This window comes from Diadema antillarum, unplaced genomic scaffold, assembly GCF_040938485.1.
Source record: "Diadema antillarum isolate AM-2024a unplaced genomic scaffold, OU_Dant_1.0 scf00000003, whole genome shotgun sequence".
Classification (NCBI taxonomy): Eukaryota; Metazoa; Echinodermata; class Echinoidea; order Diadematoida; family Diadematidae; genus Diadema; species Diadema antillarum.
In genome coordinates, this window is record NW_027270892.1 from 968,895 (window position 1) to 985,292 (window position 16,398).

At 42.0% G+C, this 16,398-nt stretch overlaps 1 protein-coding gene across 1 annotated transcript in view; it reads left to right on the top strand.

Moving 5' to 3' along the window:
- The window catches only part of LOC139741215 (arf-GAP with Rho-GAP domain, ANK repeat and PH domain-containing protein 1-like), a 144,421-nt gene that overhangs the window by 97,777 nt on the left and 30,246 nt on the right, over positions 1-16,398 (top strand). The window contains exons 21-26 of the mRNA XM_071651845.1: positions 9,507-9,550; positions 10,504-10,867; positions 11,781-11,842; positions 12,401-12,471; positions 14,809-14,911; positions 15,788-15,871. Of these exons, the coding sequence (XP_071507946.1) occupies positions 9,507-9,550; positions 10,504-10,867; positions 11,781-11,842; positions 12,401-12,471; positions 14,809-14,911; positions 15,788-15,871 (728 nt within the window). The remainder of the gene's footprint in view (positions 1-9,506; positions 9,551-10,503; positions 10,868-11,780; positions 11,843-12,400; positions 12,472-14,808; positions 14,912-15,787; positions 15,872-16,398) is intronic.

Below are 16,398 nucleotides of genomic sequence, written 5' to 3' on the forward strand. Positions count from 1 at the left end.
AAAAAAAATACTCTGTGAAAGACCCTTTGTATTGGAGCCACCTGTCGAATGTGGCAAGCTGCGACAAAAGTTTTGGTCCTACGGTCGCTATTCAATTTGCGTATAGCAGCCACCAACCCCTTTTAAGAACCAGCTTGAAAAATGAAATGCAACAATAACAACAACAGAAGTAGCCTGATTTCATAATTACCTGTTTTTGTTTAAATGAAAATTAAATATCTGTCCAAGACCCTGCCATCCGTATGTACACTTTGTCACAAATGTACACACTAGTAGTTATGTACACGTACATGTATGATGTACTGTATGCCGGGCTGTTTTAATGTGTATGTACACAGGTGGACCAGATTAATGGAGAACATTCTATGTGGTATAGATATAGTACATACAGGCTGACCAGATCAGTGGAGAATTTTCTAGGTGGTATACAATGTAACTACACAGTACATGCATGTAAGAGGAAATACATTATAACTCACTCAATTTAGAATGAGTTCACCCTTTCCAGAATTTTCTGGGAAGTGCTTACATATTTGGCTGAGTGAGGCACTGTCCCTGTAGCCCAATGTGATTGGTAGTTATTCTTGGTAATGATGTTTTGTACATAGTTAGGCAGTGAGTCATCCAGGTTTCCTGGAACTTGGACTGGCTAGTAGGTTGGAGAGAGTTATAGAATGTGCTAGAAGGGGGTGAATGGATAGTATATAAGCCAGAGAAATTCTGCAGTAGGCAGAGTACCCAACACCTCTGCTCTGAGAGTTACGTCACTTCTGGCTCTGAAGCGACTTGTTATAGTCACTCCTGTGTTACCTGCTGACCTGTTATGTTTGTGGAGATAAGGCCTGGGAGACATTTTGCCTGCAGATGATTAATTTGCCTACATTGGAGAGAGACTCCATTTTTATGTCAATGGACATTGCTACGGCAAAGCTGTGGTGGGCTGGATTCTTAGCTGAACGTTATTAAGTGAATCATCATTCAACGCATCAACTGGACGTGGTCGTCACAACGTTTGGACTCTGCACGTTTCGCCGTGGACATATATCGTGGATTTTACCCCGGATCTATACCGTGGACTATCGTAACCTGCGCCTCTGGAGTTACGTCAGAGGAATCATTCATCGGTGCGTCAAGGATCATTCGTCTGTGCATCGAACATCGTATTTGGACACTTTCAAAGGATTATTTAATATGTGTAAGTGATTCCACTATCGATTTATAACTGTTTCTATTGATCATTGTTGTATTGATGTGACGCCGATTACCAGTCTGTACCCACAATATCACTGTTAATAAACCGCCTGAACATCAGTTGATTGTTTTTTTTTTGTGCGATCATTCTCGGAGTGATTTTGGTCGTAACAAAATTGGGGGCTTGTGTCCGAGAAGTGAATTTAAGCCAAAACTTAGAATTTGGAACGTTCCGGAATCCAGAATATTGGTACAGACAAAATATCAGTTGAGTTGATTGTTCAATTGTATATTGTGTGTAATACAGTGTGACAATGTCAATCAGTACAATGGATGTTCAGGCATTTGTTCAGAGGACAGATTTGTCCCTCAAAGACTTGCAAAGGTTACGCAAATGTGATTTGACTGCTATTGCACAGCATTTGAATGTAGATGTTCCACAAGGTGTAAGAAAGGCAGAGATTCTTGACTTAGTAGCTGGTCACATGGAGCTCAAAGAAGAAATTGACACTCCAGATCAAGCTCAAATTTCTGATCAAATGCGGCTTGAGCTCGCTAAAATGGAAATGGAAATGAAGAAAGAGAAGATGAGATTAGAAATAGAAAGAGAGAGGGAAAGAGAACAAAGAGAAATGGAAATGAGGAAATTCGAAATGGAGCAGCAAATGAAGTTGCGTGAGATGGAATTGACTCATGCACAGACTGTTGGAAATCGTGAAAGGGCTCCCCCTGAATTTGATTTGGCCAAGAACATTCGATTGGTGCCAAAGTTTGAAGAAAACAGAGTTGATGCATACTTTGTGTCATTTGAGAAGGTGGCTAACAGTTTGAACTGGCCACAGGAATTTTGGCCCTTGCTCCTTCAAAGTGTGTTTGTCGGCAAAGCAGCTGATGTGTACTCATCTCTCTCTGAAGAGCAATCGCGTGACTATGCTACAGTCAAGAAGGCAGTGTTGAATGCTTATGAGTTGGTGCCAGAGGCGTACAGACACAAGTTCAGAAATTCGTACCGCAAACCAGGCCAGACACATGTTGAGTTTGCTCATGAAAAAGAAATGACGTTTGATAGGTGGTACAGATCCCTGAAAGTGGATCAGGACTTTGATAACCTACGTGAGGTTGTTCTCTTGGAAGAATTCAAAAAGAGTGTTGCTTTCAGTGTGAGGTCACATTTGGATGATCACAAAGTGACAAATTTGCATAAAGCAGCCTTGATGGCTGATGAGTATGAGCTGACCCACAGAAATGACAACAGACCACCTTTCAGGAATTTCTCTGGAAATAAGAGAGACAAAAATCAGTCGAGCAATCCAAAGAATGCTGGTCCTGAAAAAGGCCCGAGTTCTGAAACTTCATTGGCACCAAAGCCTCAATCTGACAAAGGGTCCAGTACAAGTGCAAATGTCATCAAATGTTTTCACTGTAACAAGACAGGGCATGTAAAGTCACAGTGTTGGAAGTTGCAAAACAAAACAAAGAAGGACTTGGGATTTGTTATGTCAAAAAGTGTCCTACCCGAAAACAGTGTCCCGTTCAGTGAAACACAGGCCATTGAAAGTCAGTCTCCCAAATTCAAAGATAGGCTGAAGCAGGTGGATGAGAGCTATCGTAGCTTTTTGTTTGATGGTGAGGTGACCCCATGTACCTCTGGTGAGGCAGGTAAGCCAGTGGTCATCCTGCGGGATACGGGGGCCTCTCAGTCGTTGATGGTGGGTGGTGGTATGACTTTTCCACCAGATAGTGCAGTGAATGCAAAAGTCTTGATTCAGACTGTTGATGGCAGTTATATGTCAGTGCCACTGTATAGAGTGGATTTGAAGTGTGACCTAGTTTCTGGTCCTGTGACTGTTGGAGTTGTTCCTGAGTTGCCTATGGCAGGCATTGACTTCCTGTTGGGGAATGACTTGGCTGGGGACAAGGTGGTTGCGTCTCCAGTTGTTTCGGAGAAACCAGTGGTGGTTGCTGAAACTGAGCAGTTGCAGGAGGAGTTTCCTGGGATTTTCCCAGATTGTGTTGTGACTAGGTCTCAGGCTCGTAGAGCTGTTCAAGATGATGCGGATTCTGTTGATGTGGAGGAGAATTCCGGTGTTTGGTTGGCAGAAACCTTTTTCAAGGATTTGAATGATGGGGTTGCTGTATTAGGCTCCGAGGCTAACAGCGATGGGCTGTTTAGCAAGTCTTCCTTGGTTGAAGCACAGCAGGCAGACTCTGAGTTGAAAGGCTTGTCTCAGACGGCGTGTTCTGAGGCTGAGGCTGAAAAGGTCCCTGAGTGCTATTATGTCAAAGATGGCATTTTGATGAGGAAGTGGAGACCTCCCCATAGGCCAGCTGATGAGGATTGGACGGTGGTCCGTCAAGTTGTTGTCCCTCCTAGTTACCGCGGTGAGATCTTGAGGATTGCTCACGAGTTACCTGTTGGCGGCCATTTAGGCGTCAGAAAGACAAAGGATCGGATCATGAGGCATTTCTATTGGCCAGGGTTGAATGTGGATGTGGCTGAGTTTTGCAAGACTTGTCACACATGTCAGGTGGCTGGTAAACCACAACATTCAGTGAAGCCGGCGCCATTGATTCCGATACCTGCGTTTGAAGAACCATTCAGTCGGGTTCTAGTCGACTGTGTTGGACCTTTGCCTAGGACTAGGTCGGGTCACAAGTACCTCTTGACAATCATGGATATGTCTACACGGTTTCCAGAGGCTATCCCATTGAGAAATATCACTGCTAAGACTGTGGTAGATGCTCTAGTGCAGTTTTTCACTAGGTATGGGTTGCCCAAGGAAGTGCAGTCTGACCAAGGGTCAAATTTCATGTCAGGCATATTTCAAGAGGTGATGTATCGTTTGGGTGTGAAGCAGCTGAAGTCGTCAGCTTATCATCCCCAGTCCCAAGGTGCGTTGGAGCGCTACCACCAGACCCTAAAGACAATGATTAGGGCGTTCTGTGAGGAGTATCCCGAGGATTGGGATAAGGGCATCCCTTTCCTACTGTTCGCAACGAGGGACTCCCCAAATGAGTCGACGGGTTTCAGCCCATTTGAGTTGGTGTACGGTCATGAAGTTAGGGGCCCACTGAAGCTCATCAAAGAGAAATTCATGACTGAGGATGATGAGGTCCACCTACTTGACTATGTGTCAAAGTTTCGTGAAAGGCTTTCAAAGGCTTGTGAGGTAGCTAGGGAACACTTGAAAGTGTCACAAGACTCTATGAAGAGAAAGGCAGACAAAAATGCCAAAGCCCGAACTTTCAACCCAGGTGACAAAGTTCTTGTACTGCTGCCCATACAAGGTGAACCACTGAAAGCCAAGTTCAGTGGCCCATACTATGTCAAAAAGAAACTCAATGATGTGAACTATGTGATCAGTACGCCAGACAGACGCAAAGATCAGAGGGTGTGTCATGTAAACATGCTGAAAGAGTACTATGAGAGAAAGGCTAGTCAGCCGGTAGGCGTAGCTCAGGTGGTAGAAGAGGAAGTAGAGGAAGAGGGGGAAGCTCAAGGTGAGCATGGAAGTGAGCCCTCTAGTGCCAGGTTGTCTAACTCAGAGATGTTAGGGAAAGTAGATGAGGCGCTGAACTACCTACCTGAAAATCAGAGGAAAGATGTGACTAGTCTGTTACATGAGTACAAGGAATTGTGTAAAGACAAACCAGGCTGCACCCCTCTGGCTGTACATGATGTTGATGTAGGAGATGCTGACCCTATCAAGCAAAACCCTTACAGACTAAACCCAAGCAAACTGCAAAAAGTAAGGGAAGAGGTTCAATACATGCTAGACAATGACATAATAGAACCGAGTAAAAGCAGTTGGAGCTCTCCAATCGTCATGGTGCCCAAACCGGATGGGTCTCAAAGATTCTGTATAGATTACAGAAAGGTGAATGCCGTGACGAAAACAGACTCTTTCCCCATTCCAAGACTAGAAGATTGCATTGACAGGGTCGGAAATTCTGCATATGTCAGTAAAATAGACCTTCTAAAGGGATACTGGCAAGTGCCCTTGACCGACAAAGCCAGAGAGATTTCTGCCTTTGCTACACCAGATGGCTTGTTCCAATGCAAAGTAATGCCATTCGGCATGAAAAATGCTCCAGCCACCTTCCAACGGCTGACAAACCAAATCATTGCCGGACTTGACAACTGTGTAGTATACATTGATGACATCCTAGTGTACAGTGACACGTGGGAGGAGCACATTACACACTTGCGGCAACTTTTTGATCGACTCAAGGAGGCCGGATTGGTGATTAATCTGGCAAAGAGTGAATTTGCAAAGGCCAAAGTGGTGTATCTCGGGCATGTAGTCGGTCAGGGACAAGTATTGCCAAGAGAAGCCAAGGTAGAGGCTATACTAGGCTTTCCCATCCCCCAATCCAAGAAGGAGTTGCTCAGATTTCTGGGCATGGCTGGTTTCTACAGGAAATTTGTAGCGAATTTCAGCACTGTAGTCACCCCCCTAACAAACCTGCTGAAGGGCAAGGCGAAGTACACGTGGACTGATGAGTGTCAAAGAGCCTTCGAGAAACTAAAGGCAGTCCTTGCTAATGAGCCTGTTTTGGCAGCTCCTGACTTCGCAAAGCCATTCAAGGTGGCAATAGATGCTAGCGATGTAAGAGTGGGAGCGGTTTTGCTCCAAGAAGATGAAGAAGGCACTGAACGGCCAGTTAGCTACTTCTCAAAAAAACTGAATGCATACCAGAAGAAGTACTCCACAATTGAGAAGGAGGCTCTGAGTCTCATCCTTGCCCTCCAGCAATACGAAGTGTACTTGACAAATAGCAAAGGGGAGATCACGGTCTATACTGACCACAACCCCTTGGTCTTTTTAGACCGGTTCAAAATGAAGAACAACAGGTTGTTCAGATGGAGCATGATGACGCAGCCATATGCACTCAAAATCAAACATGTGGCAGGCAAAAACAATGTAATTGCCGACGCTCTGTCAAGAGTGTAACTTGAAGAGAGTATCAAAGGTGAAAAGTTTTCACCGCGTATCATTTCCAGTGTATGTGTTTAGCATATTCATTAATGTGTGCAAAACAGTTTGATATGATTGTATAAGCTCCGAGAATCTAAGCAATATCATTGTAAATAGTATCCATGAAAAGAGAACATGGAATTAATACAGCTATCCAAAAGGCATGTGATAGTATGTGATTATTGTTGCTTGACTTGGACTTTACCTCACATTCGTTGCAAATAACAATGAGAAATTGTGAAGGTAAAAGAAACCCTTGCTACAGCAAGGCTTTCTTTTTCCCATGGGGGATGGTGTCACAAATGTACACACTAGTAGTTATGTACACGTACATGTATGATGTACTGTATGCCGGGCTGTTTTAATGTGTATGTACACAGGTGGACCAGATTAATGGAGAACATTCTATGTGGTATAGATATAGTACATACAGGCTGACCAGATCAGTGGAGAATTTTCTAGGTGGTATACAATGTAACTACACAGTACATGCATGTAAGAGGAAATACATTATAACTCACTCAATTTAGAATGAGTTCACCCTTTCCAGAATTTTCTGGGAAGTGCTTACATATTTGGCTGAGTGAGGCACTGTCCCTGTAGCCCAATGTGATTGGTAGTTATTCTTGGTAATGATGTTTTGTACATAGTTAGGCAGTGAGTCATCCAGGTTTCCTGGAACTTGGACTGGCTAGTAGGTTGGAGAGAGTTATAGAATGTGCTAGAAGGGGGTGAATGGATAGTATATAAGCCAGAGAAATTCTGCAGTAGGCAGAGTACCCAACACCTCTGCTCTGAGAGTTACGTCACTTCTGGCTCTGAAGCGACTTGTTATAGTCACTCCTGTGTTACCTGCTGACCTGTTATGTTTGTGGAGATAAGGCCTGGGAGACATTTTGCCTGCAGATGATTAATTTGCCTACATTGGAGAGAGACTCCATTTTTATGTCAATGGACATTGCTACGGCAAAGCTGTGGTGGGCTGGATTCTTAGCTGAACGTTATTAAGTGAATCATCATTCAACGCATCAACTGGACGTGGTCGTCACAACGTTTGGACTCTGCACGTTTCGCCGTGGACATATATCGTGGATTTTACCCCGGATCTATACCGTGGACTATCGTAACCTGCGCCTCTGGAGTTACGTCAGAGGAATCATTCATCGGTGCGTCAAGGATCATTCGTCTGTGCATCGAACATCGTATTTGGACACTTTCAAAGGATTATTTAATATGTGTAAGTGATTCCACTATCGATTTATAACTGTTTCTATTGATCATTGTTGTATTGATGTGACGCCGATTACCAGTCTGTACCCACAATATCACTGTTAATAAACCGCCTGAACATCAGTTGATTGTTTTTTTTTTGTGCGATCATTCTCGGAGTGATTTTGGTCGTAACAACTTTCATCTCTACCTCATGCAGCCAAATCAAACTGACCACCAACCTGTCTGTAGTGGTCACCTGTCTAATAGAGGCCACTTTATCTGCTTCCCTTCAGTGGCTGCTATAGCAGACCTACCAAATCTCCAGCCTCAGGGGTATTTCTCACTCTCACACCCCTCTCTCCACCCCCAACCCCCCCCTCCCCCCTCCCCCCATAAATAATAGGGATTTCCACCCACCAAAAAAGTTGTACTTTGATGCAGTCTTTGTTTTATTGGAGTAAGCCAAAATATTATATTTAGTATGCATCAGATCACAAGATTTACAGCTTGAAAATGCTGTAGCTCCTTTCCTTGGGAGGGGCAAGACCCCCTCCCACACCCTTTCTCCACCTGGTCGCTTTACTCCCTTGGGCAACGCGCCACAAAATCTCACGCCCAGCTGCATTGTTACCTTGGCATCTCTGCTGTTGGCAGGTTTGACTGTTTATCATAAAACCAGTCTGTTACAGTGACTGCACAACTGTGATTGGATGTAGTGCATTTAATGCGTCTGTGAAAAAACAAACAAACAAAAACACTGGCATGCATAATCCCAGTCGACATGAAATAGCTGCACCGTAGCTGTTTAATAATGGGTACCAAAGCAGATCACATGGCAATCTCCAGAAAGTGCAAATACTGTAATTTTAGCTGAGCGCCCAGGGAGAGGGAGACGTAATTGTGATGCTTAGGATGTCATTTGCAGACAATACAGCTTCTGTGTGTGTTCATGATTTACAATACTCGTTTTAGTTTTGCTTTGGTTTTATGGTTTTGCTCGACGCTTCTCTGAGTGCCCTACAAGGAAGTAAGTATGTGGTAGTTATAAAAAGACTGATTTCGTGTGCAAGACACATTCAACAAATGTTGCAATGGCAAAGCATTTCATCTGGTACGGTTTTTTGGTGTGAGTGAGAGGAGAGTTTTTGAAGGAACTTTGGGCAAGGTTCATGCACAGTGGCTGTTTCTGGTATGAAAAGTTGCTTGTGTTTGCAGAAGAGAAATCTTGATTTCAACTCGAAAGCTCTGTGCCACCGGCTGCAGCTGCTGCCTTGCTAATTACCACAGCCAGGGAAAGATATGGTAGAGGCAAATGCAGTAAACCTTTGTTGGCATTGTGGTGCTCGTGCATGCAAATTGCCTCTCAACACATAATTCTGGTCAATATTTGATGCGTGCAAGTTTCAAGCGGGAAATATGGTGACCGGTAAGCATGTGGGTGTGAAGTGCACATTCCAAGGATTTTTATGAGTGTGTGTGTGTCTGTGGAATAATCTCCTTTGTATACTTTGTACATAAAGGAATGTGCTTTGTGTGTGTTATGAGCCTCTGTGTTTACATTGTACATAAAGGAATGTGTGTGTGCACTTATGCATTAATTTCATGACAATGCATTTGTTTTGTAAAACGTGTACACTGTAGTTGTCATTGACTTTGATGCCTCTCATGTACACAACAGTGCTAAGAACAGGTTGGATCTCTTATACATTTCAATTTTAGATAGATGTTTTCCCTCTTCAGACCGAGTAACATTATCAGCTTTTTTCAATCACCAGTTCATGCTTTTTATTGTACATTCAGCTTGTTGCATTGGTGGTTGCTGTATTGTGCCAATGTTTTGGGCCAGCTTCCTGGTTGTCAAGAAAAACATTTGTCATAAACCTAATATGTATAAAATTTGATCGTTTTAGTGCACTGCTCTATTTAGCTCTGCCTTAAAGTCTGGCGTAATGGTGCCACAAAAGCTTTCAATTGACTCTACAGGGCAGAGCTTAATGACAAACAATGGGAAGATGAGAGAGAATAGGTGTGAAGACAAACATGCTTTAGTAGTGTTGTGACTACAGTGTCGTGTCTTTCACACATACATGCATTTGTTTTCTTTCCTGTTCATTTCCAATACAGTGAAAGATTTGGCCGTTGGTCACTCAAACTCTCCAGTCATAAAGGTGAGTGCAGGATGAGATTGTTGCCTTGTCATCTTACATAGTGGAGTAAAATGCAGGGGTCATTGAAAACCATTCATTATCAATGAAATACATGTCAACCTTGATCATAATAACAGTGCACTCCCGTAATAACGAACAGTGTTACAACAAAATTCCGCTCACAACAAAGTAAAAATTCAGGCCACAACATTATCCACTCCATGTGTTTCGTTGTTCATTTGTTTGGTTATTATGAAATTTTGATATAACGAAAGAAAACTGCCGGTTCCGAGGACTTTGTTATAACAGGAGTCTGCTGTAGTGGAAATGTGCCCTCTACTATATTCTGTCAATTTTTTCTATGGAGCGTATGATTGTTGATGAGAAAGCTTGTTTATATTCTCTCTCATCCTACAATATCTCTCTCTCTTTGTCTTAGGCGTGGTCACAATACAGGAAGTTATAGTTTCTCTGCCCAGTACTTTGTTTCGCGTAGTTTGGGCAACATGACAGCAAACTTCTTGAGAAGTTACCGCAGAAACTTTCTGTGAAGCTTCCTGCATGCACTTGGGAAGTTTCTCACTTACGCGTGAAACTACGTGTAGTTTTATGTAGTATGACAGCGCCCGACTGACACTTTGAGAAGTTTTTGATGTGATAATAGATCTAATAGATCTAGATAATAGATTTAAATTGTTTAAAGCACACTGTGCATTCTTTTCCATGCTGGCATTCTGTTAACACTTTTTTCATTTTTATATTGGGAGGGGGGGGGGGAGGGGGGATTCTCATTTAAACCAATACCATGGGTAGTTTTGCATCACTGAAACTATGTGTACCGGGTAATTTTGTTGGTATAATATAGTGTGACTGTGTGCTCAAACTTCTAGAGTTTAATAGTGGAAAGCAAACTGTGTGTAGTTTCCCATAGTGTGACTGTGGCTAATGTAGTGTTTCTTTCTGATTGGTTGTAGGAACTGTTGGAGCAGAACAAGGACTATTCCAACCACCAGCAGGAGCTCATGTCTCGGGGTGACCAGCTCCTCCAGCGCCCGCAACCCCAGCAGCCGCAGCCCGCCACCAGGATCCCAGATGGGGGCTCGCCCACCTTCACCGCCAGGCCGACGCCCAGCCAGGACAGGGGACTGGAGGACTCTGGGCGGGGCTCCCCCACCACCAGCCACGGCTCGCCTCACATGCCGGTCCGACCCGCCCCTCTGCCCCCCGTGCTGAAGTCCCCCACCACGAAACAGGATGAATTCACCAGCAGTAAAGGCAGCATACAGGAGCAGATCCGCAAGGCGGGCTATCTCTACAAGACTGGTAGCAACAGGAAAGGTGGGTCCCAAGGATCTCTTCTTTGCTCTTTTTTGTCTACGTGTTTGTTCATGTGTTTGTCTGTCTGTCTGTTTATTTCTAGGTGTATATCTGTCTGTCAATATATTTGTATGTCTCTGTTTGTCCTTACAAAGGACTGCAAATGTGTAGAAGTGTCTTGTACCAAGCATAGGGATTCACTCTGTCATTGACATCAATGTGTGATAAATCTGTCTAGTATATATTGAAGTACTAGTAGTATGCACATACACTGTACTTTTGTTCCTTGATACAAGTGCATATTAAACAAATGTCTTGATATCCGGAGCATGTTTAAAGAAGCTGTGCCTGTGATGATTTCCATGAAAAGTAATGGTACATGTACTTCTTCCTCTTTCAGGCAATGTGGTTCTTGGGCATGATTTTAACCACCACTGAATGAACAAAATTGTCTCACAAGTCTCGATTCACAAAATGTTGTACTTGTAAAATGTATGCCCTTATCCAGCATGTCAGAGATTGAATACAGATGTACAGTGTACATTGATACATACATTGTGTAGCTTTTATCTCGTGGAACACTTTCGTAGGTCTCTCCTACAATAATGATTTTGACCCTTGATGCAGCCAGCCCCCATGCTGACTGCTCAAATTTGCAAAAAGAGACACTGTTAGTTGCTGGAGGAAAATGCAGCTTTTTTATCATCCAGAAACGAAAATGCTGTCTGGCAAATTAATGAAGTGAAATTTCTAATTGCTTGCAAGGAGACAACTAAAATGCTGAACCATAATTAAGTGACTTTGTGGAGCATCTGAGTGACCGTAGATAACTTTCAATAACATGGACTACCCTGAACATATGAGCACTGAGAAGTGTTGTTGAGGAGGAAAGTAATGTTTCATCTTCTTCTTCCTTCTTTTCATCTCCCGCCAGATTTCTTGAAGCGATACTGTCTCCTAGAACATGGCACTTTTACATATTACCAAGATGAGAGGGTAAGTGTTCCATCACAGTATATAAAGTTTGTATGCAATGTGGAATAATTCATTCATTCATTCATCTTCCTTGGTCCATGCCAGACATTTATAACAAGTACACTTGTATGTCTATTTGCTACCCTCAGAAATTTGTTACCATTATAATACTGTATATCAATTTTAATAGATCAAATAAAAGTTAATAAGATATTATTTCATAATTAATCAATATCAATAACATAAACCCTAGTAATTGGCTTGTTTGTAATGCATGCTTTGCTGTATGTTTGAAAAATGCATATGTGCTTTAATTGATATGATACATAAAGTGAGATGATATTATAGTATCACCTGTTGTCGTGGTATTTTTTTGCCCCTGGGACAAATCAGCTGAATGAAAATAAGTTCATGAATAAAGAATGCTTACAAAGAATGATTTGTGGTACAGCTATTTCTTCAACTTATGGTGTTACAGGCAATATCATTTTCCTCAGATGCACTATTGTGTTTTTCCCACATCTTTCCCATCCACAATACTAATAGTGCTGTTTGTATATTTATCTCCAAATGCTGCAGACAACGACAGCCAAGAATCTGATTGAGGGCACAGACATGGTGTTTGTGTCTGTTGTCCCTCCGAAGCATGGGTGAGTGGAGCCTGGCATCAATCATATATATACATATATATATTTTTTCTCTTCTTGGTGTAATTTAGAATGCAACATCATCAAATACTGTATATATCATATATTCCATGGCAATTTTCTTTTTTTGTTGTAAATTCTGTGAGTAGACTGTTAATTTGGAAATCACAAGCAAGCCAAAATATTGCCTCCTGTACCACAAATGCAATATTTTCTCCTTGGTTGGAAATCACCAAACTTACAACATGGAAAGGGATACTATTCATTTCTCCTTCAGTTGCTGTAGTTCTCAATTGCTTATATAAATCAGGGAGGTGAGACAAAAAGGAGTGGGCACTGGATTAGCGTCTTTTGAACCATCCTCGGAGCCGCGCTCTCCAGGCGACCATTCCACCAAATCAGATTACTGCCTCTTGGCAGTTCCAGCTCGTAACTAAGATCACACGGCGCATGTGCAATGTGTGTCGCTTGGCCGGAAACTCTCACACACGCGGTGCTTTGTACGATATGTTTAGGTTTTCGCACACAGCTCACCTGCTATTGCTGTGTACATACATTATAGTATCGTATCGTACCAGGGAGGTGAGACCTCCCTGATCGTTGTACATAGCCTATTTGCTCTACTGCATGCTAGCTGCTACTGCGTTTATTGTTCTCGATCTCGATTCGTACTTTCCACCACTCTATAATTCTCGTACTTTCCCCTACTCTATAATTCTCGTACTTTCTTCTACTCTATAATGGCACGTTCGTCACGCGACGACTACATTTTGGAAGCCGATATAGATTCGATTCTCGGATCTGACGAGGAAACCGTACCCTCTGTTTGCACTTGTAGCTTTCCCTCTACAGCTGATTCGATATCATTCAGTGGATCCAAATGCCCGGTTGGTTTTAATTCTACAGGGAGGTGCTGCACCAGAGAGTGTACGCTGCACCTTCGATATTTCTACACCCCCTAGTTCTAGATTCTAGTCGTCTTTAACACCCATTGGATGGTAATGACAAGGATCCAGATTCGAGTTTTATTATATTATCATCATTAGTTACCGATATTAACGGAACTGTATGCATATCAATCTGCCAAGCTTACCCTATAAATTCCTTCCCGCCCTATCCACTCCACAGTGTACTACGATGAGTTTTAAAAGACAGAAAACAATCATTCACTATCGAAATAACACCACACACCAAAATGCATTAGTGGGACTATGCACACCGCATATCTAGGCAGCTGCAGAAACTTATATAAAAAATCAATGCAGGCAAACGAACGTGACCGAACAATGGAGGGATACATCAAAATAGTGAAGAAACACTGATTTCTGTGCACCACAAACTACATCTATCCGCACTGTGCAGGATATATGATGAATATTGTACGGTAAAATGTTAATGGAAGGAGCAAAATTAAGGATATTGTTCAACAATCGTCTTGTCATAACTTACCTTGTCGTCGGCCGATTTTCAAAATTTTTGTATAGAATGGGGGCTGAATTTATAGACTAGATCGTCATCAGAGTCTGTATTGTGGGTTCCCCTATACATTATGTCCACGTCCCTGTAAACAAACACACCCCACCCTAAAACTGAAGTTGACTGTACAAGTTCTGAACGAGAGAGGGCCAAATAAGCGCGGCCCAGATGATCGAACATCAAACAGCAGTGATAACGATCAGACTGACCTCGTTACGTAAGAGGTCGTTTACTTGTTCGTTGGGGTGCTGATCCCAGATAATCCCGTGCTGAGTGATAGAAAAACCCCTCAGGGCAGAGTGCCCACTCCTTTTTGTCACCTCCCTGTATGAATTCAATTACTTACACAACTGTTCCAGCAAGTCCCAATACATGAAATATCATGCTTTCTTTATGGGGTGTAGAGTATGTGAGGTGTGATCTGTTTTTATTTCTGTACCTAGTTTTGTCATCCTCTTTCTAGAATTCTTGAATGATTGATTTGTGCATATGGAAGGACTGTCGTAAATTTTGTGGAATGCATGAGTGCATTGTGTTTCCAGTTTTCTACATATACACACAATCTAGGAATAGAGTGCGAGAAGGGATCCCAACTGTGTACAGAACCAGTGTAGCTCCTTCATTATTTATACAGTGCGAGAAGATGGGGCATTCACGGACGTAGCTAGTTCAACGTACATATGTAGTTTATTTCCAAGCTTTCGGCCTTTTTATATCTAGGCATATTATATAAATAAGTTCATGTGCACAAATATAAATGCACATACACACAATCAATCACACATACATGCAAGAACACTCTTTTTCATTCTTGTTGCAGTTTGTCATGGGAAATGTATATGCCTTTTTTGTCTTGCCATTTAGTCATGACTACTGCTTTGAGATAGGCACAGTCCTGGGCAGGATGTTCCTCTTTGCTGCAGAGGATGCCGCAGACCGCAGAAACTGGATGCTGGCCCTCAATAAGGTACGTGTAGTCACCCATTCACTTGGTGGTATCATCAATCTGATATCCTCTCCTTTTTTTTTCAGTCTTTTTATTTGTACAAGACCACCAAAACAAGAAGCAGTCTCAGCAGGCCAATCACATTATTCCCTGCCACACTACTGTAAAAAGTAATGTCATGTGTAATGCATCAATCGAACAAGTAAAACTTATATAGATCTCTTTATATTATGATTATACTTTGTACAAGGATTCCAAAATTGTTTTGAAAAAAAAAAGGAAATATGTGCAATAACATTCAAATGATTTGGAATACAGAATCTAAGACTCTAATATTGAGATGGGAAGATAGAGAAAGAAAGGGTGGCTGTTAGCAATGTTCATTGCCACTGATTGACAAATTGCCCTACATCAACGTAAATATATCAAACATCTCGACGGAAGAATTTCAGTTCATCAATGTTCAGTTCATCAAAAGTTGGTGAATTTATTTTGTGCCACGCAAGTCTTGAATAAAGCAAGAGGTTTAAATGTGGTGAGAAACAAAGATAGTATGTCTACATGTGTTTGAGATTTGCCTTTGCAAATAGAATGGACAATAATATTATGCACATTCAATTTTGATGTAGATTTTGTTTGAAGGTCTCATTTCCTCAGTCATTTTTCTGTTTCATTAATTTTTCTCTATTGCTTATATTTGATTAGTGATACTACTAATCCTTTCATCCAATGTGTTCTCAGTGGTATACTGAAGGTCCCTAGTTTCGGACCCAAAGGAGAAAGTGGTTTTGCCACAAATTATCCACTTGAGAGTCATTGAAAGTAGTTTGAGATGAACAAATGCTCTCCGACTGATTATTTTTTGATTTTTGTTTTCTGTATTCCTTTTGTTTGTAGTTTCATACTCCAGAGTGTATGTGGAGTGCGAGCGAGGATTACGAGTATGCTGGTTTCCTAAGAAAGAAAATTGGACGTGCTGCAGTAAGTAGAAGATTTTTTGTTTGATTGTTTTGTTTTGTCTTTTTGCTTTAAAGGAAGGAGAATAGGGGGTGGGATTGGGAATTCTGAATTGTTATGTTATTCATGGCTATGAAGTTGCATCAACCTATTGCCCCCAGAGATATTGCAATCCCCATTAGATTCATACTAGGCATGCCCCAATCCTTTAAGTCCATAACAACATGATGATGGTGAATATGCAGAGGTATGTACATTGTATGTCATGTGACATTGGATGTCATGTGACTGCTACAATTGTATGTCCAGCAGACTGATATGGAATTAACTTTTCCCAGTCTGTTCACTAAAGAATGTTGCTTTATATAGGAGGTGCCTTGCACCTTCCCAAGTTTCGGCAAGTATCCCTAATGGATTAATATTTATTTTTCAGTTTTAGTTACTACTTGTATTTACCAAATTTTACCACCCACCAGCACCTGATGTTGCTATGGCAAATTAAAATGGTCCGCCTTACCTCCTCCTGTTATTCTGTGACATTGCACTGGCTT